At 37.6% G+C, this 27,105-nt stretch overlaps 1 protein-coding gene across 1 annotated transcript; it reads right to left on the reverse strand.

The window, feature by feature from the left end:
- Positions 1 to 427: 427 nt before the first annotated feature.
- LOC120083007 (RNA helicase family protein) lies at positions 428 to 25,454 on the reverse strand. Its single transcript, XM_039038478.2, has 23 exons — positions 25,231 to 25,454; positions 24,982 to 25,126; positions 24,773 to 24,847; positions 23,488 to 23,577; positions 23,260 to 23,339; positions 22,902 to 22,971; positions 22,725 to 22,810; positions 19,580 to 19,649; positions 19,164 to 19,259; positions 18,434 to 18,536; positions 17,964 to 18,010; positions 17,783 to 17,866; positions 17,654 to 17,707; positions 17,255 to 17,355; positions 4,730 to 4,820; positions 3,302 to 3,466; positions 2,825 to 2,914; positions 2,536 to 2,607; positions 2,179 to 2,277; positions 1,900 to 1,986; positions 1,692 to 1,745; positions 1,172 to 1,251; positions 428 to 853 (listed from the first exon to the last, which is right to left on the reverse strand). The coding sequence occupies exons 1-23, from the start codon at positions 25,329 to 25,331 to the stop codon at positions 706 to 708; spliced, it is 2,088 nt and encodes a 695-aa protein (XP_038894406.1). The 5' UTR covers positions 25,332 to 25,454; the 3' UTR covers positions 428 to 705.
- Between the last annotated feature and the right edge of the window lie 1,651 nt (positions 25,455 to 27,105).

The following is a 27,105-nucleotide window of genomic DNA, read 5'->3' on the forward strand; positions in this document are numbered from 1 at the left end:
ATATATTTACAAATATTAAAATTTTCTAAGATCCATTCATGATTCGCTTTATTTGCATATCAATTATTAAATTGGATGTTGATTGTCATTTCAATAACTAACCTAAACATACATTACTTCTTTCTGCATCATAGTGGCATTCATTTATGTTCTACTGTTTACCATATACAAATTTTCTTTAACTATTCGTTTTTTTGTAATAATTTATCACATTTACAACTGCCCCTTGAATATAGTTTGCATGTCATTCAATGAAAAATCCTTTTTTTTTTTATCACGATTTAATGTATATATTTTCACGATTCTATCAACTTTTTAAATAAACGAATTCACTAATGAACAAATATCAATAGAATGGAAGATGTTAGAATTTAGATGTAAACTTCCCATAATAAATCGCACTCTAACTTTGCAGTTCAACCCGCTCTAACCAATACAACAATTGAAGGCAGTTTTCATAGATGGTGAAAAAGAAGTTAACAATACAATCATCAATTGACTTGTAATTTTAAAGAGAACTATTTGTTCAATTAGTTAATGTCACAAGGTAAAAAAGAATAATCCTTTCACGTTAAAATCTTCCTGCTCCAACTACTTTAACTCCCGTTTAATTAATGCGGTTCATGATCTTCAATCTCAAGATTTTAAATCTGACAGTACTGGTTGACGTTGACATCTTCTAATAAGTCTAGACCAAATGCAAGATCAGTAAGGCATATGACTGAGCTGCCTCTGCTGGTAAAAATGGGGAGCGGCCTCGGTTAACCATCCTGGATCAATGGTGATGACATTACGCATGTATTGTCTGTTAGTTGACACGAGCGAATGATATACGACCCACTTTGGATTAACTCTGCAACACACACCCAAGAGGAGCTTAGCAAATATGGATCAGATTGTAGCTTTGCCTCCCAGTTTCAAAACTCTTGCGTCAAGTTCTATTTCCAGTCCAGTTTCTAATCCTACTACTTCTAACAGCCGAATTGAAAGACGGGTTTCATTTTATTATGAGAATAAATCCTACTACTTCTAATCCTGAGGTTTTCATGCTTGAAAAAAAAAATTAGGAAATATTGTTCAAATCATTGGTCAGGTACTAGATACCTTGCTCAATATACCTCAATCCAACAGCCAACGTTTTAGCCTTATCAAACCGGTTGATAAAACTAACCTGAATAACACTGAAGAGGGATGAATATAAACTTCTTGAGAACCTCTGACAGTCTTGTACATTCCATTGTGACTGTATGCCTACAGACGAGTAAATTTATCGGCATATACGGTCCATCAGTTTCTAAATGTATGTCTAGAGACAAACTGTTAACCAAGAGATCAAACTTAAATAATCAGTATGTGTATTTACTAAGTTTCTAAACAGAAAGATTTTCAAATCCTTTCTTTTTCTAAAATAAGAAACTTAATTCATTGAACAAATGAAGTTACCAGAAGGAGAGAACCTCCCACGCCAGGAATAGGATTACAAAAGGCAAAGAGAAGACAAAAATTTGCACCAACGACCACAGATGAGATATTCAAAAAGACACTTCAAAATTTAAGGAGATGCTGATAGGAAACAAAATCTAGAAATTTGGGTGGCCAGCGCCTGTATCTACCGAGTACATTTCTCCATGAATCAGATGAAAGGGAAAACATAGAGAAACAGAAGTAAATTAGAACAGGAATTTGCTCACCTCTAACTGACAAGCATTGGCAAAAAATCCAGCAGTTACCGCCTTGCGTACGGCCTGTAAGAAGAAAATGAAAAATAGGATATTTTAATCAGATATTATGAACTCCGATGGAACAGCAAGTACCAAAGGTGAAATTGGAGAATATCAAATACCATCCAAAATGCACAAATAAATATAAAGGTGATGATAAAAGTAGGCAAGAACTCACAGTCGTATCTCTTTCACTTGCTTTCAAGACGATTCCTAATCTCTGTGCTACTCTTCTGAGTTGTTCTCTAACTTCCATAACTTTTTTCTGCACAAAATTGGAAGTTCGGAAATACTATGATGAATATTTTTGGAAATATGTGCATGTTAGACCATATAGATCTCATGCTCCATCTCTTTTGGGGCGGGGTAAACACTGAAAAAATTGTGCATGGTAAACAATGAAATGCAGGGAGATATTTTGTATGCTTTGCTTACACGTAGGACTTTAAAAACATACCATAGCCTGGTAATTGATAAAGTTCTTGTGACACCACTGCGAAGATTTATTAGATTGAAGAAATCCCTTATACACATTAAGAAAGGTCACATGGTCGCCCTGCATACATCGAGATAATTAGTCGTTAGTCATACACTGAATGTGTTCATCGACACTTTAATCATAAGATGATTATTGAGACAGCAAAAGCAACTTCTTGACGATTCTTAACACAACATTGACCTAGTTTTCAAACAAGATGACTGTTTCATGAAAATGCTAATCATACTGACAGGAATTGATGAATCTATCAAGATCAGCTTAGATGGTCTGTATTCCCTTATTAATATAACTTGCAAGGAATTTCAGCACCAGTACCTCAGCTGCAGCAAATCGCAACCTTGCTTCATCAAGCTCCTTTTGCCCTCCCCTACTAGAAGCCCAAATGGACTGCAAGAGGACATCTTAATCGTAAACATATATTTTAACAAGCAGGACTAAAATCAATCACTGATTATTTGTGGTTATATTTGATATTAGATTAGCTTCAAGAAATGAGAAATTGTGAGGCATTCAACAGTTAAACAGGTGAATTTCTTAATTTCTAGGCATGAGCTTTAAGATCATTTTTGACATTCTTGTGGGTATACTAAAAATAAAGACTTGCCTGGATTGACAGTACAGCGGCTATTGTAATTATCTCCTCTGAGCACCCAAGTTCACCAGAAGCTAAGATCATTTTTGAGATCATTGGCTCCTGAATTTTTTTTAGAAATGGGAACACATGTTCAATAATATTGTACAAACATAATATCACACTTGAATAATTTCATTCCTCTTAATGAAAGTGGTTCTCTTAGCAATACAGATATGTAGACAGATATAGATAAAAGATATAGAGATACAAATGTACTTGAACAGACTTAAATGAAAAAATGAGCAGACAAAATTGAAAGAACGATAATCATGTGTATTAGAATGTTATTGATGACTGAAATCTTTGATCAATGCATCCATTGTAGCATTAAATTCAATTTAGAAAAATATGTGCAGATGGCATATAGTAAATTCTAAATCGCAAAAATATTGGAGGATATAAGCTAAAAGAACAATATCATTGTGTACATGACTGCAAGCAACGTACAAGTGGAATCTCTGCAACTTGAAACCCAACTGGTGAAGTAAGCTTTGCATCATCATCCAAGACTCCAAGTGAATAAAGAACTTCTAATGCCCGAACCATTACTTCAGGAGATGGAGGTGATGGCCAATCGAAGCCTAGAATATTATCAATTCCCAAGGCTTTCAACTGAAATAATAATTCGAGATGAGAAACATAGCAGAACAGAAAAGACAGTATTTAAGTTGAACTATGATAGCGCTCACTGCAGCTATTTTTAAGACTAAATTATTGTTAGTCTCAGTAATTATTTGACTATTTTCTTGAACGTATCTATTTAATTGGTAGGAATTGAGCCCTTGGAGTAGAACAAAGACTTTGAAGGAATTATCCAGAAATTTAAGTGAATTGGGAAAAGAGTCAACAATATAAGCAATCAGGAAGTGTAAAAGGAATTCTAGTGTAAGACCCTAGGGGACAGCATCGTCAACACTACCAATGCCACGATAAATTAGGGCAATGCTAATTGCTCATGGTGTCTCAATCTGAATGAAATGGCTAACACTCCACATTTCCTTCTAAGCATCTTGATGCTTCGGATGCAAAACCAGTTTGTAATCACTAAGGTACAACATTAAAACGTCTCAATGACGTCACAAGTTCAAAAATGTATACTTTTTTAACGTTGTTTGAGAGGAGAAAACTATTGAAAAATATACCATAGAACAAAGTTACAGAACTAAAGGGCAAAGAGACGATATTGGAGCTGAGAAAAAGGAATTTTGATGCTTGAGATCGTAGATATCGCTTCAGGAATAAAAGATTGACACGTCAGACTTGATTTGTTTCCTTTCCTTCGACATTTTCTCGTTTTTTTTCGAGGGTTTAGCATCGAACCATGTTACTATTCTTCGAACACAAGGAGCTAAAATTCTTGGTTCTTACGGATTGATGGAGGAGAGTAATGCAGGCAGTGAGCTGGTAGCCGGTGGGGGGAAAGTGTAGTGTTGTCTAGCAGTTGGCCAATAACCAACAGGGGAATGGCCGAGGAGGATGGGTAAGGAAAGAAAAATGGGGAAGTGGAAAGGATGGGGGGAGAGGAGAGATAAAATGAACTTTTTTTATAAAAATATATCTATATATATGTTAATTACTATTATTATTATTTTTATATTAAAATTGTCACATCAGCAAACTGTTAATTATTTAAAAGATTTTGTTAGCAGAGAGACTAAAATCGATCATTTTTTAAATATTGAGGATTTAATTGTTCAATGTTGAAAGCTAGAGACGGACACGAAACTCAAACTTTAGGGGCCAAAAGTGTGCCGTATTATTTTATAGCTTCTGATACTAATCATGGTGAATAACTGTATATCATCCTCAACTGTCAGCAAGAAGAAACAGCATATGTCATCGTAGCAATGCATGTACTATAACAAAAACATTTACCTGAATGACACAGGTAACAAGATTTGATCTTTGCATCTCAGGAATACCCTCCGCGGGCATTTCATTCATGAAATATTCTTCTGTATACAGCCTGCTTGAAGCCACATAAAAAGTTGAATGAATAAGTTGAAACAGACTGGACAAGTGTACTTGGTAGCATTATAATAATTTGATTCCATGCATGGCAGAAAATGTCATAATATTAATCTCCAAAAATGGGGCATAATAAACTAACAACTCGACCAATGCAACTATAACTTGTTCAACGGAGAGCGGCAATAATTTAAGAAAAATGGGAGGAAATTGAAAAGACAATGAAAGGCACAAAGATCAACTAAAATAAGCTTGACGTGCCACTTTCAGTAGAAACTTTTTAGAAGATAACTTGTAGCTGGTAAGTCATGGTTAAGCAGAAAAAGCAGTGATTAGAATTATGCTTATTCTAGTTCAATACAGCATAATGCAGAAATTTTTCCTAAAGAACAAGGTGGGTCTCAGAATATCAACGATGATCATCAATTATGGCAATCGACTATGACTTTCATATGATTCCAGTTGAAAATAAGGTTATTAAACTAGGGGCGTTTATATAATTATGTAGATTCCTAGGGTTTCCTACTGTCTATTTATACAGTGTATCCCTGTGTATTCAGTGTATCAGATTAAAATAATAAGAAAAGTCTCTATATCGTGGTTTTTCTCCCTGTACTAGGGTTTCCACGTAACTGTGTGTTATTCTCTTCTCTATGCTTTTATTTTTAACATGGTATCAGAGATAGGCGACGAAACCCTAGACGTTATGGAAGAGAATCAAGCAAAGTCATCTTCTGCACATGGAACTTCGAGTTTTGACATGAAGACGGCTATTTGAGCGGCTGTAAAAGAGTGTTTTCAGGCAGCCTTACTGGAGTTACTTTCGGCCGTCCAACAACAGTCAACGGAGAGCCACCGTCTATGGGAACCGCCGCACCAGACAGAAGCTCCGATCAACGGACAGGCAGATCGCAGACAGATAGATCTTGTCGTTACAGGTGGTAGGGTGTTGCCTTCCGCGCTGTTGGGAGTCCACCGCGCCGTCTCAGACATCTGCGCTAGTTGAGGTCGCGCCGATCAGCCAGCTCGCATCAGATTCAATTGACTTCCAAAGAGCCACACCGAGCGCGAACGCAGCTGGGTTCAACCGACCTTCCGCTCAAATGGGTTCGACCGATCTTCCACGTCAAACAGGTTCGACCAACAGAGAGCTATCCAACCGGCAATCTACTACCCAACAGCGAGCCATCCAACCAGCAATCATCTCGAGTCATCCGGTCGGCTGGGTTCTTCACAGTTGCCGGCGACTGCCTTCCAGCCGGTGACGTCATTTCAACAAACACTTGTGGTTCGATCCATTACCCAAACGATGTGAGACAACGGTTGGCTTATCTGCAACAATAGCTTTCAGATTTGGCTACAATGTTTGGCGCAAATCCCAATCCGGTTCAACCAGTCTATTCAGAGAACCCGATAAACTCGTTCCCTATTTTGCCGAACGTTTCTTATTTATTTGGTTCTATGGGCAATTCTACAGGACTTCTTGTAAGGGAAAAATTAAATGGCCAGAATTATTTCTCTTGGTCCCAATCAATCCTAATGGCATTGGAAGGGCATCACAAATTTGGGTACCTAACAGGGGAGATTCCAAAGTCAGCACCAGGCGATCCACAAGAACGAATCTAAAAAGGAGAAGACTCACTGTTACGCTCTGTTTGGGTGAATAGTATGGAGCCTCAAATAGGCAGACCATTATTATATGCTGCAACCGCCAAGGACATCTGAGAGGCAGCGCAAGATTTGTACTCAAAAAGACAGAATGCCTCTCGACTATATATGCTCCACAAACAGGTCCATGAATGCAAACAAGGATCCATGGACGTTACAACTTATTTTAACAAACTGTCGATGCTGTAGCAAGAGATGGACTTGTGTCGAGAGATTGTCTGGAACTATGCACAAGATGGGGCTCAATGCTTGAAAATCGAAGAGGCAGACCGTGTTCTTGGCTGGATTAAATCCTAAATTCGATGGTGGCTGTAGTCGAATATTAGGCCAACGCCCGACTCCTTCACTTAGAGAAGTCTGCTCCGAAATACGGCTTAAAGAGGATCGGTCGTTTTCCATGAATAATCCCATTCCTACAACTGACGCAGTTGCCTTCGTTGCAAAATCGTCCAATGTTGATGGCGATAAAAAACCCCCACCGGTGTGTGAACATTGTAAGAAGCTTTGGCACACAAAGGACCAGTGTTGGAAATTGCACGGGAAGCCTCCAAACAGCAGGCGACGACAGTCTCATGACAAATCTAATACTAGTCGTGCCCTGGTAAGTGACTCAGTAGATGAACAGACTCAGAAGCAGTCTTCCGTTGACAGTAAGAACAACTTGAGTACGGTTAGGGTGACTGTAATTGCACAATTAGGTAATTTCCCTTCATTTGGCCTTATTAGTATAAATGGTAAAAAACCATGGATTGTGGACTCAGGGGCCACAAATCATCTTACAAGTTCTTCAGAATTGTTTATGTCATATTGTCAAAAAAGAAGCTTGTAACCCTAGGGGCATTTTAGTAATTATGTGTACCCTAGGGCTTCCCACTAGTCTATTTATTTGGCCTATTCTCTTGTACTTTGTGTATCAGAATTAATAATAAAAATCAGTGTCTATCGTAGTTTTTCTCCCTGTACTAGGGTTTCCACGTAACTGTGTTGTTATTCTCTTCCCTACTCTTTTATTTTTGACATGGTATCAGAGCAAGGGACGAAACCCTAGCCATTATGGAAGAGAACCATCCACAGTCGCCTTCAACTGGTGGATCTTCGAGTTTTGATATGAAAACTGCTATTCGAGCCGCGGTAAAGGAGTGTTTTCAAGCTGCCTTACCGGAATTAATTTCTGTCGTCCAGTTGCAGTCAACAGAAAGCCGCCGTCAATGGGAGCCGCACATGGACAGATCTGAAGAATACACAAACAGAGTCGATCTGCCTCGTCTCGCGCCGCCGTCAACTGATCCCTTAGGTACGGCTCCGATCAGGTACGGCCGCAGCAACCCCTCAGACCCATCGCGAGGTGGACCAGATCTGGCTCCGATCGGGGACGTCCGCATCCGCAGCAATCCTTCGACAAACAGAGTCTCTTCCGATTGCGCCTTCGACCTGCAGCTTCCGATCGACGAACAAGGTGGGCTTCTGATCGCGCCTAGGGCTTCAGACCTTCGACAGCTTCCGATCGAGCCTAGGGCTTCGGCTTCGACCTACAAAAACTCAACTGCGCCGACGTACCCTAGGGTTTTCGCGTCAGATCCGGCGAACCCACTCATCCGACAAAGAGAACAGCACCTTTCCGATTCTGCCCTAGGCGCATTCGACCAACAACAGGCCGACAACTGCCTCCAGCCAACGACTACCTTCCAGCCGTCGATTTCCTTCCAACCGTTAGTGGCTGCCCCGTTTCCAACCGGTTGTGGCTCGACCCAATACCCAGATGAAAGCCCGGTAAATTCTTTCCCTATTTTACCTACTACAAATATCCTGCTTGTGTTTCCCTCAGTTGACAATACGACCAGCCTGAGTACGGTTGGAATCAGTACCATCGCCCAGTCAGGCAATATACAGTCTTTTGGTCTTATTAGTGTGAACGGTAAAAAACCTTGGATTGTTGACTCAGGGGCAACGGATCATCTTACTGGTACCTCTGATCAGTTTCTCTCATATTATCCAAGTGCTGGTAACGAACGAATTAGGATTGCAGATGGGTCGTTCGCACCTGTTGCAGGAAAAGGGGATTTATCTCCGTTTGAGGGTTTGGTTTTGCGGGACATTTTGCATGTTCCTAAAATTTCATATAATTTGTTATCCATCAGTAAGATTACAAGAGATTTGAATTGTCAGGCAGTTTTTTCACCCAACTCTGTTTTATTTCAGGATCTAAGCTCGAGGACGACGATTGGCACTGCCCGGCACGATGGGGGACTCTACTTCCTAACTGATGATGTTTCTAGGAATGATTATAGGACTAACCTTGTCTCCTTAAATTTTTCTACCTCTGAGAATGATTTTCTGTTATGGCATTACCGATTAGGGCATCCGAACTTTCAGTACATGAAACACTTATTTCCACATTTATTTCGCAATATTAATGTGTCTTCTTTAAAGTGTGAAATGTGTATTCATGCTAAACAGAGTCATGTCTCCTTTCACTCCCAACCCTATATACCATCCAAACCCTTCACCTTAGTCCACAGTGATGTTTGGGGTCCCTCACCAACCACAACCTCCACAGGGAAACGCTGGTTTGTCACTTTTATAGACGATCACACTCGGCTTACTTAGGTCTTTCTTCTCACTGATAAGTCCGAGGTGTTATCTGTATTCCAACAATTTTATGCCACTGTGGAAACCCAGTTTAATGCCAGGATTGGTATTTTGAGAAGTGACAATGGGCGGGAATTCTTTAACGCTTCCTTCCAGGAGTTTCTTACTTCCAAAGGGATTATCCACAAGAGTTCGTGTGCCTACACTCCCCAACAAAATGGGGTAGCAGAGAGGAAAAATCGTCATTTGGTGGAAGTTGCTAGGTCCTTAATGCTATCCACATCACTCCCGTCTTACCTATGGGGTGATGCCATCCTTACTGCTGCTCACTTAATCAACCAAATGCCTTCCCGGGTCCTCAATTTTCAAAAACCCCTAGATTGTTTAAAAGAGTCATACCCTACGACTCGTTTAGTCTCCGATGTACCACTTCGAGTTTTTGGCTGTGTTGCCTTTGTTCACTCTCATGGTCCAAACTGCACGAAATTTATCCCCCGTGCTCAAAAGTGCGTCTTTGTTGGGTATCCACTCCATCAGTGCGGGTATAAATGTTACCACCCATCCTCTCGCAAATATTTTGTTTCCATGGATATCACCTTCCTTGAGGATCAGCCCTTCTTCCCTGTTAGCCATCTTCAGGGGGAGACCTCTAGTGAAAAGACTAACTGGTCCACATAAACAATTCCCTTGGAGTCTGCCCTTATTCCCAAACATGTTGGTCCTATCCTTCCTACCAATCATGTCCCATGGTTAACATACTATAGGAAAAATCTCAGGAAGGAAACAGCGTCACCTGTTGCATCTCCGGCTCCGGTCCATGAGTCAAACCTGACATCAGGTACATGTATTCCTGAAATTAATGAGATTGATACTTGTACTAACGAGTGCAGAGAGGAAAAAGGAGGGAAAGGTGCTGATAGCACCACTATAGCAAATGGGAAGACGACAGTGAATGACGATTCAGACACAGCTCTAGAAAATGTGAGTTATACTAAAGATAATGGTGAAAAAGGCGTGATTTCTGAAGATGAGAAACAGGAAGAGGAGACTAGTGATCACAATGGAAATTCTGATAGTTTGAAGGAATATGATGCTTCTCTTGATCTTCCAATAGCCCTGAGGAAAGGTATTCGGTCATGTACAAGGTACCCCATGCATAGTTACATGACATATAGTAACCTGTCATCAGAATTTAGGGCCTTTACCACTAGTTTAGATGCAGGGGTGATACCGAGTAACATACAGGAAGCAATGGGAACTGAAGTTTGGAAAGCTGCTATTATAGAGGAGATGAGAGTTCTGGAGAAAAATGGAACGTGGGACCAGGTGATCCGGAGACAGTTGGGTGCAAATGGGTTTTCACTATAAAGTACAAGTCAGATGGGACTGTTGATCGGTACAAAACCAGGTTAGTTGCCAAAGGGTTTACTCAAACCTTTGGGGTAGATTACTCCGAGACATTTTCTCCCATAGCTAAACTCAATACTATCCGAGTATTGCTATCAGTTGCAGTTAACAAAAATTGGCCCTTGCATCAACTAGATATAAAGAATGTCTTTCTCAATGGAGAACTTAAGGAGAAAGTCTACATGAATCCTCCTCCCGGATTTGAAGATCAGTTCAAACAGCGAGTCTGCTGGCTGAGAAAGTCACTATATGGGTTGAAACAGTCTCCGAGAGTCTGGTTTGACAGATTTGCCACATTTGTCAAAGGACAAGCCCAAAGGTATTCAGATCATACACTTTATACAAAGAAGTCAACTTTAGGGAAGGTAGCAGTTCTCATTGTGTACGTTGACGATATTGTGCTCTCCGGTGATGATGATGTTGAAATTGTGAAACTCAAAGCAAAGATGACCAAAGAGTTTGAAACTAAAGACCTTGGGAATTTAAGATACTTTCTCGGAATGGAAGTAGCCCGGTCTAGGAACGGAATCTCAGTGTCCCAACGGAAATACATGATTGATCTTCTAACAGAAACGGGAATGATTGGGTGCAAACCTGCTGACACCCCAGTTGAATATAATTCAAAGCTCAGCAATACTAGTAACAGTGTTCCGATCAATAAAGAAAGGTATCAGCGGTTAGTTGGAAAATTGATATACTTATCTCATATGAGACCTGATATTTCATATGCAATGAGTGTCGTCAGTCAGTTTATGCAGGCTCCTTGTGAAGAACACATGATAGCAGTTAAACGCATCCTTCGATATCTAAAAGGTACACCAGGTAAGGGGTTAATGTTCAAGTCTGATAAACGCTGCATTGAAGCCTACACTGATTCTGATTGGGCAGGGTCTGTTGTTGATAGAAAATCAACATCAGGGTATTGCACATTTGTTTGGGGTAATCTTATGACCTGGAGGAGCAAGAAACAGGGAGTTATGGCCAGGAGTAGTCTCATTTCGATCATTCTTTTAGCTGCTTTGATCGGCGCAATTGCCATGGCTCGTCAGTAATAAATCTTTAGTTACAAAAACTGAGTATCGGGCCATGAGTTTAGGGATATGTGAAGAGATCTGGTTGCTGAAAGTGTTGTCAGATCTTCATCAAGACAATGAGCTCCCAATGAAACTGTTTTGTGACAATAAGGCAGCAATAAGTATTGCAAATAATCCTGTTCAGCATGACAGAACAAAACAAGTTGAGATCGACCGGCACTTCATCAAGGAAAGACTTGACAACGGAAGTATATGCATTCCTTATGTTCCCTCAAATCAGCAAATTGCAGATGTGCTCACAAAAGGATTACTAAGATAAAGCTTTGATTACTGTATCAGCAAGTTGGGTCTTATTGATATTTACGCCCCAACTTGAGGGGGAGTGTCGAAAAAGCAGCTTGTAACCCTAGGGGCATTTTAGTAATTATGTGTACCCTAGGGCTTCCCACTAGTCTATTTATTTGGCCTATTCTCTTGTACTTTGTGTATCAGAATTAATAATAAAAATCAGTGTCTATCGTGGTTTTTCTCCTATACTAGGGTTTCCACGTAACTGTGTTGTTATTCTCTTCCCTACTCTTTTATTTTTGACACATATAACCCAAGTGCTGGAAATGAGCGTATTCGCATTGCAGACGGGTCTTTTGCCCCTGTTGCGGGGAAAGGTCATATCTCTCCGTTTGACGTTTTAATTCTACGTGATACCTTACATGTGCCTAAAATATCTTATAATTTGTTGTTTGTCAGTAACATAACAAGAGATTTGAAGTGTAAGGCAATTTTCTCACCTGATTCCGTTTTGTTTCAGGATCTGAAATCGGAGATGACGATTGGCACTGCCCAGCACGATAAGGGACTCTACTTCCTTTCTGAAGAAGTTTCCTCTAGAGATGATCATCAAACTGGGTTTATGTCGTTAAATTTCTCTATTTCTGAAAATGACTTTATGTTGTAGCATTTCCGTTTAGGATATCCGAATTTTCAATATATGAAGTATTTATTTCCGCATTTATTTCGCAATGTTAATACTTCTTCTTTATATTGTGATGTGTGTATTTGTGCCAAGCAAAATCGTGTTTCTTTCCGGTCTCAGCCTTACAAACCCTCGAGTCCTTTTTCCCTTATTCATAGTGATGTATGGGGTCCCTCACCAGTTACTACTTCCACTGGAAAACGGTGGTTTGTCACATTTATAGACGATCACACCCGCCTTACCTGGGTTTTCCTCCTTACTGAAAAATCTGAAGTGTCGTTTATTTTCCAACAATTTTATACAACTATCGAAACTCAGTTCAAAACAAAGATTGGGATTTTACGAAGTGATAATGGGCGAGAATTCTTCAATGCCTCCTTCAGGGATTTTCTTGTTTCTAAGGGTATTGTCCACCAGAGCTCATGTGCTTACACTCCGCAACAAAATGGAGTAGTTAAGCGTAAAAATCGTCATCCGGTTAAAGTAGCCCGGTCTCTTATGTTATCTGTCACTCTTCCGTCATACCTATGAGGGGATGCAGTTCTCACTGCTACCCATCTCATTAATCGGATGCCCTCTCGTATTCTTAATCTTCATACTCCTTTAGAATTGTTTAAAGAGTCCTTTTCAACCACTCGATTAATCTCTGATGTTCATCTTCGGGTTTTTGGTTGTGTTGCCTCTGTTCACTCTCATGATTCAAACCGCACAAAATTTGCTCCTCGTGCTCAAAAGTGTGTCTTTGTTGGATATCCACTTCATCAACGTGGATATAAGTGCTATCACCCGTCATCTCGTAAGTACTATGTCTCAATGGATGTCACCTTCCTCGAGGATAAGCCGTTTTTCCCTGTTAGTCATCTTCAAGGGGAGAACATGAATGAAGAGACTAACTGGCATCATATGCTATTCCCTTAGAATCAGCTTCCATTCAAACCTTGTCTAAACCTAGTTCTGAGCATGACAATCCGATCCTTCCTACAAATCAAGTTCCTTGGAAAACTTACTATAGGAAGAAAGTAGTGTCACCTATCGAGCCAGAACTATCACTCTAGTACATGAGTCAAACCCGTCATCAAATCCAGGTATGTCCATTCCTGAAATTAATGATGTTGATGTATGCATGGAGACTGATGAATGCAGGAAAGAAAAGGGAGAAGGAAGTAGTAATACTGAAAAAATGGCAGAAGGGGAGACGCAGAGAATGAAATGATTCTTGCTAATGATGATGTAGAAGAAGTCTCTGATACACAGATGGTTGATCATGGAGATGAGCCTGAAGAGTTGAAAGAACGTGATGCATCACTTGATCTTCCTATAGCTCTGAGGAAAGGCACTCGTTCATGTACTAAATATCCTATACATAGTTACATGACATATAGTAATCTGGCAACCGAGTTCAAAGCATTCACTACTAGTTTGGACGCTGAGGTGGTTCCAAATGACATAAGTGCTGCAATGAAAAAACCAGAATGGCGGTCTGCTGTTATGGAAGAAATAAGAGCTCTCGAGAAGAATAGAACTTGGGAACAGGTGGCTTTGCCTGAAAGGCACAAGACAGCTGGATGTAAATGGGTGTTTACTATAAAATACAAGTCAGATGGGACAATTGACCGATACAAGACTAGACTTGTTGCAAGAGGCTTTACTCAAACCTATGGAGTAGATTATTCTGAAACTTTTTCTCCTGTGGCCAAACTTAACACTATCCGAGTGCTCTTGTCAGTTGCTGTAAATAAAGATTGATCCCTACACCAACTTGATGTTAAAAATGTTTTTTTGAATGGAGAACTTGAAGAGGAAGTCTATATGAGTCCTCCTCCTGGGTTCGAGAGTCAATTCAAAAACAAGGTGTGTTGATTGAGGAAGTCGTTATACGGATTGAAACAGTCTCCAAAGGTCTGGTTTGACTGGTTCACAACTTTTGTAAAAGCACAGGGGTATGTTCAGGGGCATTCTGATCACACTCTTTTTATAAAAAGATCGACATCAGGGAAGATAGTTGTTATTATTGTCTAGGTTGATGACATTGTTTTATCTGGGGATGATGATGCAGAGATCATGGGGCTCAAAACAGAGATGGCCCGAGAATTTGAAATTAAAGACCTCGGGAAGCTGGAAGTAGCTCACTCAAAAGAAGGTTTATCAGTCTCTCAACGAAAATATACTCTGGACTTACTAAAGGAAACAGACATGACTGGGTGTAAACCTGTTGACACACCAGTAAAGTACAATGTGAAGCTTAATGATAAGAATGATAGAGTTCCTGTTAATAAAGAAAGGTATCAACGGTTAGTCGGGAAGTTGATCTACTTGTCTCACACAAGACCAAATATTTCTTATGCAGTAAGTGTTGTCAGTCAGTTTATGCAAGTTCCATGTGAGGATCATATGACAGCAGTTGAACGTATCCTTCGGTACCTGAAAGGAACCCCTGGCAAAGGTCTAATGTTCAGAAAGACCGAAAAACGATAAGTTGAAGCCTACACTAATTCTGACTGGGCAGGGTCTGTTGTTGATAGAAAATCGACGTCTGGGTACTGTACGTTTGTCTGGGGTAATCTTGTCACCTGGAGAAGTAAGAAACAAGGAGCTGCTGCTAGAAGTAGTGTTGAGGCTGAGTGTGACTATTTCATGGTTCAGTCTTATGCAAACTCTTTACATAGGATGCCCCCCACTCATATATCTTTATATGAACAATTCAGGATCACATCGTTTGTACTAACTACAAAGTGGGCCGCATCCATAGTGTCCCTAGAATAAGGCACCCAACCTTATTCATATACTATAGACCATTTTGGCTATATATTTGAACTTAATCCACATTTATGCCACTACATAAAGTTCAAACTACATTAAATAGCCCCAGGACCTTAGTTTATTGGATTTAAGATTACAATTTCAATAACAACTTTATCAAAAAACAAAACAGAATATGTTTATTAATTTACAAACTACGAGTTTTAGGACATAAAATCTAACAAACTCCCACTTGGACTAAAACTCCAAGTAGAGTATCACAATGTTGAATTTAAGTGAGAAACATATGAGTACAATAAACATATGAATACTATAAACTAGGGCAGGGCCATGAGTCTGGGGATTTGTAAAGAAATTTGGTTGAAGAAAGTATTATCAGATCTCCAGCAAGATAATGAGCTTCCGATGAAACTGTTTTGTGACAATAAAGCTGTCATCGGTATTGCAAATAACCCGGTTCAACACGACAGAACTAAACATGTAGAGATAGACAGACATTTCATTAAGGAGAGGTTGGACAGTGGAAACATATGCATCTCCTATATTCCTTCAAATCAACAAGTTGCTGATGTACTTACAAAGGGTTACTGAGACAAAGCTTTAATTATTGTGTAAGCAAGTTGGGCCTTGTCGATATTTATGCTCCAACTTGAGGAGGAGTGTTGAAAATAGGGTTATTAACCTAGGGGCGTTTATGTAATTGGGTAGACCCCTAGGGTTTCCTACTGTCTATTTATACAATGTGCCCTTGTGTATTCAGTGTATCGGATTAAAATAATAAGAAAAGTCTTTATAACGTGGTTTTTCTTCCTGTACTAGGGTTTCCACATAACTGTGTGTTATTCTCTTCTCTACGCTTTTATTTTCAACAATTCCATCACACAGTGAAATAAAGGGGAACCTTTTCCCCAATTTCTCGTTGGTTCCCAATTAAACAAAATAATCTCCTCAAAGGCTTCCGTACAAGAAGATATCAAATCTAAATCAATCACCTGCACTTCACAAAATATAATACTCTTAAGCACAAGAAATAAGGAGAAACATCGGAGTTTCCTCAAGATGCTAAGATTTTCTAGAGGTCTTTCTGAATAGAAGTGAACCTGTCTAAGAAAATTATGATTGGCAGTGGCATTAACTTTAGTAGATCAAAAAATTTGGACGGATAGGTGGGAGATAAACCTCTTGGCACCTTGTTCATTCATTTATATCATTTGTTTGATACAAAGTTGCATTCTACTCATTCTTTGGCATCCGTGATATCTATCTCAAGGAGGCTCCTCCTTTTTAATAAGGAGACGACGGAGGTGTCAACTCAACTCTATTATCTCTTTTGAGTATCTATCCCTTGACTCTAATAAGGAGGGATATTTGCCTCTTGGAAGAGGATTTAGATCATATTCTATGTAGCTGCCAATTCACTCATTTGTTAGGGGGTCACGTTAGCACATAACAAAGATTATCACCACCAAACATCATAAGGACCCCTCTCTAAGCCTTAAAAAGTTTTATTGTTTCTTTTCCAAAGACCCCACAAAATAACACACATCTCAACTTGCCAAAAAAACCTCCCTTTATCTCAAAAAGGAGGCTGACGAATGAACTCCTCAATCATCCCCTGCAATTCATGTGTCTAACAACCTAGATACCAAAATAGCAACAACAAAAAAAAAATCCAAACAGAGTCAATATACTCCTAGCTTCAAATGATAAAATCTAGGTCTTCAAACGGCCCTATCAAGGAGGGAAACTTCCTCAAAAGTATGGAGTATTAACTCTTCCTAAGGAAGGAGAGACAAATTGTTGACTCCATTTTAATAGTTGAGAGAATGCTGCCAAGGTTTCATGTCCTTGACTGTCAGCTTAATACTACAGGGAGTAAATAAAAAAGTGAACATAACTTCATTGATGTCTTTGATTGTTACAGATTAATAAATTCAAATTAATTATAGTAGGTCAATATTAATATAACAGTAGTTGGTACTTAATAGCAACGATGAAGACCTGTAACACTTCCCAGGTCGAATTCTTCCAGCCCTACCAGTCCTTTGTCTAGCTGAGGCCTTAGATATAGGTGCAACAATAAGGCTTTCAATATCTGATATCTACAAAAGAGGAGGTAAATTAACAACACGTTTCTAGATCATCATCACCTATATAATCCACATAAAAGATACTCCACGAATAAAGATGGTAAAGATAATATTTACTATCAAAGCCATAAACACACAATTATCAAAACACATCAAGAATATATAGCATCAGTAATAGCCAAACTACTATATCGATCTATAAAAAAATGGATTGATCCGGGTTACTAAGAAATAGAAGTTCAACTTCTTGCGGAAGATACAAACCATAAACCTTTATACTCATTATGAAGTAAAAGATAAATGAAATTACAGGATTGTAGAACCGCTGCTTGGAAAACCCACTGTCAACAACATAGACAATTCCCTGCACAGAACAGAAGAGTACAGTGTAAGGAATGCCAAGCAAAGAAAAAGTCTTTTAATAAAACACAAATCTAACCTCTAGAGTTAACGATGTCTCTGCTATATTTGTTGAAATCACTACTTTCCTCTTCCCCCTGGGGGTCGGTGAGAAAATAAGCTCCTACACAGTTTTATATCATAAATGTATAGACAAAGGAAATGAATATTCAATAGAAATCAAATCGTCTCACTAGGATACAAGGTAACTCGTCACTGACCTGCTCTGCACGTGAAAGCCCAGAGTACAGAGGCAAGACGATCAATTCTGAAGAAGAGAATGTAAATTAGTTCTGAAATGAACCAAAATCTACCATATGCATCAACTCTAAGTAAAATCGTGAGTAGTTTTCAGGCAGAGCACAAACTGTTTAGTGTTTTCATCATTTATTTTTGTACCAACAACCATAAATAAGAAAACTATAAGAAGTCGGATCTACAACTCAATGGTACAAGCTTAGATTCTTGCGGTGCTAGGAAAAGAAAATCATAAGAAAAACAATGCTGAATTAAGCTTATTTCAAATTTAACAAAAATAAAATTGTAGGGATGATGAGACCCTAACAAAGATGGGTTGTAACAAATCCTCGTGAGTACATAACATTCCTATCATACTATTTCAAGTTCTAGATGCTACATAATCAACAAGTGTCCATAGCCCAAATCTAAACAGATTGTTGCACGAAAAGACCTGATTTTTTTCTGTCATTTCGCTCTTCCTCTCTAAGTAATTGAACAGCAGCATCAATATCATCTTGGCCAGTGAGAAATACAAGTATGTCACCTGGAGGTTCCTACGGGACAAACATAAATTTAACAAAAATATTGTTTAACGAGAAACATTACATTATGGTATGCTACGGTTTAAGGAACACAAAATTTTCTGCCTATCTGAAGAACTTTCACATGCCACAGAAAGTCCATTTAAGCTTCTTAAAAACCAATTTCTACAAATCAGCCACAATGATGGTTTGTGGTAGCTGCTGCAATCGCACAGTTCATATGTTAGAAGCCTAGAACTCACGTTCTTAACAGTGGAAATCCACTCTCAACTCTTCCTAATGGAAATTATCTCTTGAAAGTCAATTCAGCTTTTGACTAAATTGTAGACAAATGAGTTCACGAGTACACTATTTACATCTACTTGCTTGTGCAATAATCTTCATACGCCTGCTTGAACAGGTTAGTTGTGTGCTGATCTAAGCATCCAACTTACAGTAATGGAAGTCTACAACTAGCAGTTAACTTCATACTTGACTGCTACCCTTTTGATGCTACTTATTTTAACTGTCTTTACAATTAATTGCACGCAATTGAAAAATGCATGCATCAGCTATAAATGTACCAATGAGTTCTTTTACCACATGTTAATATGCAGTTACTAGTAAATCAATAATGATATACACAATCTCAGAGGTCACCTGTTCATGAATTGATAATACAGTTGAAACAGCAGACTGGACATAATCCGAAACAGGCTCCTCGAGGTAAAAGATTTGTACATTAAACCCTCTTCCCTGTATGTCAGAAGGTATTACTAGCTTCAGTTACAGTTTCCATTGGATATGAACGTCAACAAATTCCAAACAAAATAACAACATGAAGAAAATGAAACATTGCATCTCCCAATTTATATTTCTTCCGGAATTTTTCCTTTTCCTTTTTGTGCTTTTTCTATTTCTTCATTCACTCCTCTTGGAGTTTGTATCTTTTGAGCATTCGTCTCATTTCATTTATTCAATTAGAAGTTGTAAATTAAATAATAATAAATAATTAAAAAATATCTAAAGTAGAGAAAGATGGCCTGACAATATGAAATCTTCACCAAATTTTTTACCTCAACTGATAGGATTGCAGGATCCACCTTTGGTTCAAGTCCCTCACCTTCGAGTCCTCTACGCCTTTTGCTAATTTATAAAAAATAGAAGTTGTCTGAATCAGTATTGGCTTCAATATCCATTCTTATTGGTTGGATAGTTAAAAAGAAATTGCATAACGTGTTTTCTACTTTAGTTTAAGTTGTATTTATAAAAAAAAAAACAATCAAACAACATTTCATTTGATTAGATGAGATACACAAACAAGAGAGGGAAGCCACCAATTCTACAAAAACTCTCCAATCAAAGGAGATATAAAACACACACACAAAAACAAACATAAAACATAAAACAAAAAACAACTACGACAACCCACAAAAAGGGGATGGTCAACCAAAATTTGGGAACACAACACACAAAACTCCTTTGACCAAAAAGCTCCACGAAAAGGCAACAAATGTAGAGTACAAACACTCATTCAACCTGACACCCTTGAGATTTCTTATTCCTATTCAACTAGCTTCATAAGACTGAGTAGCACTGACTGCAGAGGTTTGAGTTTTTTTTTTTTTTTTTTTTTTTTTTTGGGGGGGGGGGGGGGGGGGGTGTTTGGGGTGCAGGGGGTTGGGGTTAAGATACTGAACTTTGATTGAAATAAATGGAAAGGATACAAAAGCATATAAAAAAACAAGCCCAAAAAAAATGAGACTGACGCTAACGACAGAAAGGACTCCAGTCCAAAAGAACAAGACCAATATCATAACTACAAAACAATTTAGTGACTAATGCTAAAGAAAAGCATTAAACCTCACTGCCCAAAATTTATAAGCGGACAAATTACCAACTATCTCTCATAAAGAAGGTATGGTTCTCAAATTGGCTCTTGAGAAGGCTTTTGATACTGTTGATTGGAAGTTTTTGGAGATGTTCTTCAAACCAAGGGTTTTGGTTTCCTTTGGCAATCTTGGATCAAGGGTTTGTATCTCTAGAGCTAATTATTCTATCATTAGTGTTGAAATTATATTTTAGCCCTAAGGGCGTTTTTGTCTTTTATCAGTCTAGGGTTTCTCATTGTTTGGTTATTTATACCTGTTCCTGTATCGTGTACTGTGTATCTGAATTAAAATAAAAAACTCTTATCGTGGTTTTTTCTCTCTGGTCTAGGATTTTCCACGTAACTCTGGTGTTTTCTTTTCTTCCCTAAATTTTCAAGAATTAGTAATAGTAGACCTCGAGGAAAAATCATCCCTTCCCACAGCATTTGCCAAGGTAACTCTCTCTTGCCTTTTTTATCTATTTTGGTTGTTGATTGCCTTGGTGTTCTTTTGGCTCACAGTGCTCATCTGAAAAATATTGCCACCCATCCTATCAGTGCTTCCTCTTTCTATTTGAACCATCTTCAATTTGCTGATGGCACGCTCTTGCTTTCCATGACTGATCGGACTATTTTGGAACATCTTTTTGAGATTGTTCATATATTAGGGCCTCTGGTTTAAAAATTAATCTTTACGAGAGCGAGTTGCTTGGGATTCATATTACTAACTCTAAGATAGGATGGATGTTGTTTACATTTGGTTGCAAATAGGGACATCGGCCATCTACTTACCTGGCTCTTCTTTGGGTGGTAATTCAAAAAACAGTTTCTATTTGGCTGCCTAAAATTCAACACAAGCTCCAAAATTGGAAGTATGTTTTCATTACTAAGGGTGGTCGCAATACACTTGTCCATGCGTCTCTTGCTAGTTTGCCAATTTACTTCTTATCTTTGTTTAGTGTGGTTATAAGGACTTTGGATAAGTTGGTTCGTGATTTTTTCTGAGAAAGTTCTTGTGGTAATGGTGATATGCATAATGTTAATTGGGAGACTATGCAACTTCCAAAATTGATGGGTGGCCTTGGAATTGGAAATTTTCAACATCGTAATTTGGCTTTTTGGGCTAAATGAATATGGAGATTTCTTGCTGAAGAGCATGCTTTACAGCGAAGGCTTATTGGTGCTAAATATTATGCGTTTGTGATTGGAAGAGGTTGCCCAAAAACTATTCAATCAGGTTTATTTAAATCCCCTTGGAGATTTATCTGCCAGACTATTGACTTGGTTGCTAGTAGTGTGCAACGTTCCCTTGGTGATGGGGCTTCTTCTTTTCTTTTTGGATTACCTCATGGCTTATTTGTGGTCCTATTATGACTGTGTTTCCTAGGCTTTATCACCACCTCTCTTTTTCCTGATGTTGTTGTGGCTGATGTGTGGATTCAGACAACCAATGCATGGGATATGCGCCTTCAATGCAACCTTAACGATCTGGAAACAAATGAATGGGCTAGTTTTTCTCATCTTTTGGCTCCAATTTGTCTTCAAAATTCCCCCATTCTTGGACTTAGCCTCTTGATTCTTCTTTGCGCTATTCTGTTAAATCACTCGTGAGCATTTGGTTGGAATTGCAAACCCTCTGATAAAAGTCTTTATTTGGTGATTTGAAAGCATCATTGTCCCAAGAAAATTAAAATCTTTCTTTGGGAGCTTAGGCTTGGAGCCATTAAAACAGCAAATAGTTTGCAATGGAGGATGCCTTATATGCACTCGACCCCTTCTTGGTGCGTCAGGTGTGAATCTAGTGTTGAGTTCCCTAGTCATCTCTTCATGCATTGTCCATTTGCTTCCCCATTTTGGATTGTTGTTTTGGAAGCTTTTGGATGGTCTATGCCATTTCCCAACAACGTTTATAATCTTCTGGCATCTGTTTTTGTGGGTCATCCTTTTCATGATTCCAAGAAGATTTTATGGTTGGCTCTCATCTGTGCGTTTTTTTGGCATCTGTGGGGTGAATAGAATGGTCGTATTTTTAGGGACGTCGGATGTTTCCTCTTCTTTTGATTGTTTTATGGATATAATTCTTTCTACAACTCTCTTTTGGTATAAAAATAAGCACCATTTTGCCCTTTATAGCTTATCTTTTATAATTTCCAATCAACGACTTTTTGTTGTAACTCACCAATAAGGTGTTTGGAGTATTACTCTATTTCATTTATCAATTAAATTTTTTCTTCGTAAAAAAAAAATGAGCAGCTATCCATTTCAAAGTTAAAAACATAATGAGTTCGATTTCAGATAATGAGTTCAAATTTTGTTAATAATAATAACAGTAATAATAAAGAAAATATAACCTGGTTTGGAAGAAAGTTGACATTGATTTAGCTTCAATTGTAGCAGAAGAGATAATCAATCGTAGATCTGGTCGTCGCCGTTGAATCTGGATTACAACCAATCAACACAATTAAAGAATGTTTAAGCTGCCAAGTTACTGAAAGTACATGCTTGGTCCTGATCAATGATTTTCATACCTTTTTCAAGAGGCCAAGTAACATGTCAGTTGAGATAGACCTTTCATGTGCTTCATCCACCATTATTACACTAAAATGGTCAAACAAAATTATTTTAATTTTTAAATTAAGAATTGCAAGCATAGCATAATATGACAAGAACTGATCCATATAAAAGAATACAGATCAACAACAAGCTCTCTTTTGTAAATTCAAAATGTTCATGTGAATGACCATTAGAAATATTTAACAGACAATGGAAAAGAAACTGTCCAATCGTAGTTAGAGAAACCAATAAGATAATATATTAGAAAGACCAGATATTAAAAAAGAAAAAAAATCAACAACGAGACCACTCTACAAAAAGCTAATTCAATACCTATACTTGGTCAAAAGAGGATCGTCCATCATCTCTCTGAGTAACACACCATCTGTGAGAAATTTTACCCTCGTCACATCCTGTGCTGCCAAAAATAGAAAACCTATCAATATACATGACATAAGGACAACAATTCTACAAGAAAAATACATTTCATTGGCAAAGATTTATTTTGCATTGAAAAGATAGGATTAAAGAGATTGATCTTGAACGAAGAAAAGGTCTCACTAGGTTTGTAAGATCTTCAAATCTGATTGTATAACCAACTTCTTCTCCGAGCTTAACGCCCATCTCTTCAGCTACCCTAGAAGCAACTGCCTGTGAAGTAATAATATTTTTAAAAAAAATGAAAAAACCCTACTAAAAAGGAGCTTGTACAGAGGAAACAACCTAGTAATTATAAACAGAGATTCAATTGTTGAGAATAAAAAAAAAACAAAGTATGATAACAAAAATTCTTAAAATCCAAAAGAGGAATAGAAACCTAGCCATAGCATTGCCTACAACTTCCCCAAAGCGTTTCAAGCCCTCTAAAAGTTAGTTGTATGATAACAAAAATTCTTAAAATCCAACCCCAAAAGAAGCATAGAAACCTAGCCATAGCATTGCCCACACCTTCCCCAAAGCCTTTCAAGCCCTCTAAGAGTTAGTTGCATGTCAAAGGATCCCTCACTATACCATAATGGTTGGTGATGCATCAGCTCCAACAAAAACTATCCCAAACATTGAGTACAGAAAACAACTCAGTATTCCATACGTGATCCAAGTCCTCTTACGCATTACGTAAAACACAAAAATGCAACCCCAGCAGAACAGTAGTAAAGTTCAATTATAAATATAATAGAAAGGACAAGTATCATATCAACTTTTTTTATTTTTGATTCTTCTACACCAGAGAAGCAAATTATAATATGATATGTCCTAAGTAATGTTAAATTCAATGTTATTCGCTGTTTAGTTGGTGGACACGATCCATGAAGAAAATAAGATGGCAAAAAAAAAATAAAGGTGGACTTTTTTTCCAGAAGTTTGTTGAATTAATCTTTATATCATCTCTAGTAATTTCTATTCTCAGTCATGGAATAGAATAGAAGCATTTTATACTTTCAAATGACAATTCCTGTGAAAAAGGGAAGGATTGGGCTGACAATAACTTTATGGGCAAACTCAGCCCAAGCATTCTCACAAGTTTTCCACATGAATAATACTTCATACTTCCTGAAATAACAAAGGGAAAATTAAACTTTCTATATTAAATATTTAGCTAGAAATTACAACAATAGCAAGAAGCTTAGTCCATCAAACAGAATCTTGACATAATTCACATCATAACTTTATAGTCAGTTCAAAACTAAGACATCCAAAGTTTTCCTTGAGTAAAGACAATTGCAGAAAGCTACGTGATATAACAGCTAACACAACAGCATTATAGCAACTGTTAGCAATATAGAGCAAAAATTGTTGTTATCCGTCTGCATAATGTAGCAGCATGACGAGGAAGCTAGTAATACACCTGAACAGCCAGTCGTCTAGGTTGGGTACAGGCAATTACTCGACCACCATCAGCCCAACCTGCTTCTTTGAGGTACTGCACTTAGCAGAAAATGTAATAACAAAATTAACAAACTAAATAGTGAAGGTATCGAAGTTCAATTGAACTCTTGAAATCTTTTCTGTCAGACATATGCCAAACCACAAAGCATATAGAAATAAAGAGCTGACCTGAGGAATTTGAGTGGTTTTGCCGCTACCCGTCTCACCAACAATGATAGTGGTGGCATGAGTTTCCACTAAATACAAAATGGCGGTGCGATACTTATAAACAGGAAGCCTCTGCCTCTGCTTCTCAGTGCTCGAGAACCCAAACCTATTCCACGAAGACAAACAAGAAATCTTATAAACAGGAGAGTGAAGAGAAATATGATATGTTTAGGCATTGACACTGAAAGAGAATGAAGAAGATGAACATACCCAGATGAAGAAGAGTACGAAGAAGAAAAGAAAAGGACGCCACCTTCTCCATCGTCGAGCAGTTGGGGCTTCTCGGTGCCCGGTTTCCAGAATTGCGCCATTTTCTTTACTTGCCGATGCTCAGCACAAGCTCTCCAGAGTGAGAAAATTGGGTCGAAGTTGAATAGTTGAACAGAGTAAAATGGGCAGTTAAATGTGAAGAAGAAAGGCCATCAAGAAGAACCCAATTGAGCAACTCTAACGATTTTGGGTCATGGAATGGGCTCCCGGGGTATTATGGTCATTTTACGTGGTGTTTTAAGATTTGGCCTTTTTTTCTCAAATATATACACACATATATAAGTTCAACCTCGAATAGGAGCATCTTAAGCAAAATTTTCTAGCTTAGTGTTTTTGTATGTATTATTTTAAGGTGGTTTAGTAATCATTTTATTTTTTATTTTTATTTTTTAAAATTAGGATATTATTTTCATCCTAAATTTTTTTTTTGGTTATTTATTTTTCACGAATGATTTAAAAAATCAACCTAAAAAACTAAAAAAAATAACTTTCAAAAAGTTGTTTTGTTTTTAGAATTTAACTATGAATTCGACCATTGTACTTAACAAATATGCAAATCATTGTAAGAAAAGTAGATGAAATAGGTTTAATTTTAAAAAATAAAAACTAAAAACTATATGGTTACCAAACGATGTCTTAATTTTATTATTTTTCAAGAAAAATCATAAACTTGATCTATCAATATTTTCATTAAGTCAACCTTTCAAACCTTAGTTTTGTTTTAAATTTTATTGATAACTACGACTTCGTTGGATAACCATTTTATTTTTTATTTTTGTATTTAAAAACTAAGTCTATGACACTACTTCCGCATTCAAATTTTTTCTTTGTTATCTATTTTTAACCAATGGTTTAAAAAATCAAGCCAAATTTTAAGAACTAAAAAAAATAGCTTTCAAAAAGTTGTTTTTGTTTTTGGAATTTGGCTAATAATTCAACCATTGTACTAAAGAAATATGTAAATCATGGTAAAGAAAAAATGGGGATGAAATAGACTTAATTTATTAGCATAATTACTTCAAATTTATATTGTATAGATTAACCTTGTAATCATTCATGCCAAATTTCCAAGAATAAATAACATATCATATTCCATTAAGCGATTGATGATAGCTTCAAGATGACTATTGTCTTTCTTAACCAAAACTCTGAATGCCCTTAATGGGATCTCTCTCCAGATATGATTCAAGAAAGACTGAGTACGTATTATTTTGGTATATTGAGGACCATAACCTTAAGGTTTCTGTATACACTAGTTCAATTAGAGTTCCCATTAAATCCTAATTAACTAGGAATGGGCTTCTACCATTAAGTTCATACTCAATTGGAATCTAGGGTCTTAATTAATAAGATCACGTAATAGGGCACAATCTAATAAAATAACCCAATGTGATAAATTATTAATCCACTTACATGGCTCATACTTTATTACACGTATTGTTATTTAAATACGTCGAATAATCTCCCACTTGAGCTATGTCTGTATACTTGATATAATTAAATCACATAAACCTTAAACGTGCATAAACGGGTTATTTCAATAATAGAATTCTCTTTTAGTTCAATTTGGTCCATCTCCTGTATTAGCACGGAATCAAGGGGATTTCATCACTATCCTTGTAACTAAACCTTCCTTGATCAACAATTCCAATATATTCAATGACATAGATCAAGTATGAGTGGATAGAATGAAAATTACATGTAAAGTGATCTAGATTATGCCTGTTCTAACTGGTCCAAATTTCTTAGTGAGATCATTCTAAAAACTTTATGTTGAACTGCATGTGCTAAATTGCATGCATGATAAACAAGTTC

The sequence above is a fragment of the Benincasa hispida genome, chromosome 8 (genome assembly GCF_027475165.1).
Source record: "Benincasa hispida cultivar pf3 chromosome 8, pf3_genome.v1.1, whole genome shotgun sequence".
Classification (NCBI taxonomy): Eukaryota; Viridiplantae; Streptophyta; class Magnoliopsida; order Cucurbitales; family Cucurbitaceae; genus Benincasa; species Benincasa hispida.

Excerpts from the sequence above, each read along its gene's own strand:
- LOC120083007 (XM_039038478.2), bottom strand. The coding sequence starts at position 25,331 with ATGGCGCAATTCTGGAAACCGGGCACCGAGAAGCCCCAACTGCTCGAC. Across the intron at positions 22,811-22,901 it reads TACTTGGCCTCTTGAAAAAG|ATTCAACGGCGACGACCAGA; the intron begins GTATGAAAATCA and ends GTTGTAATCCAG. Across the intron at positions 854-1,171 it reads CCCTCTTCAGTGTTATTCAG|AGTTAATCCAAAGTGGGTCG; the intron begins GTTAGTTTTATC and ends TGTGTGTTGCAG.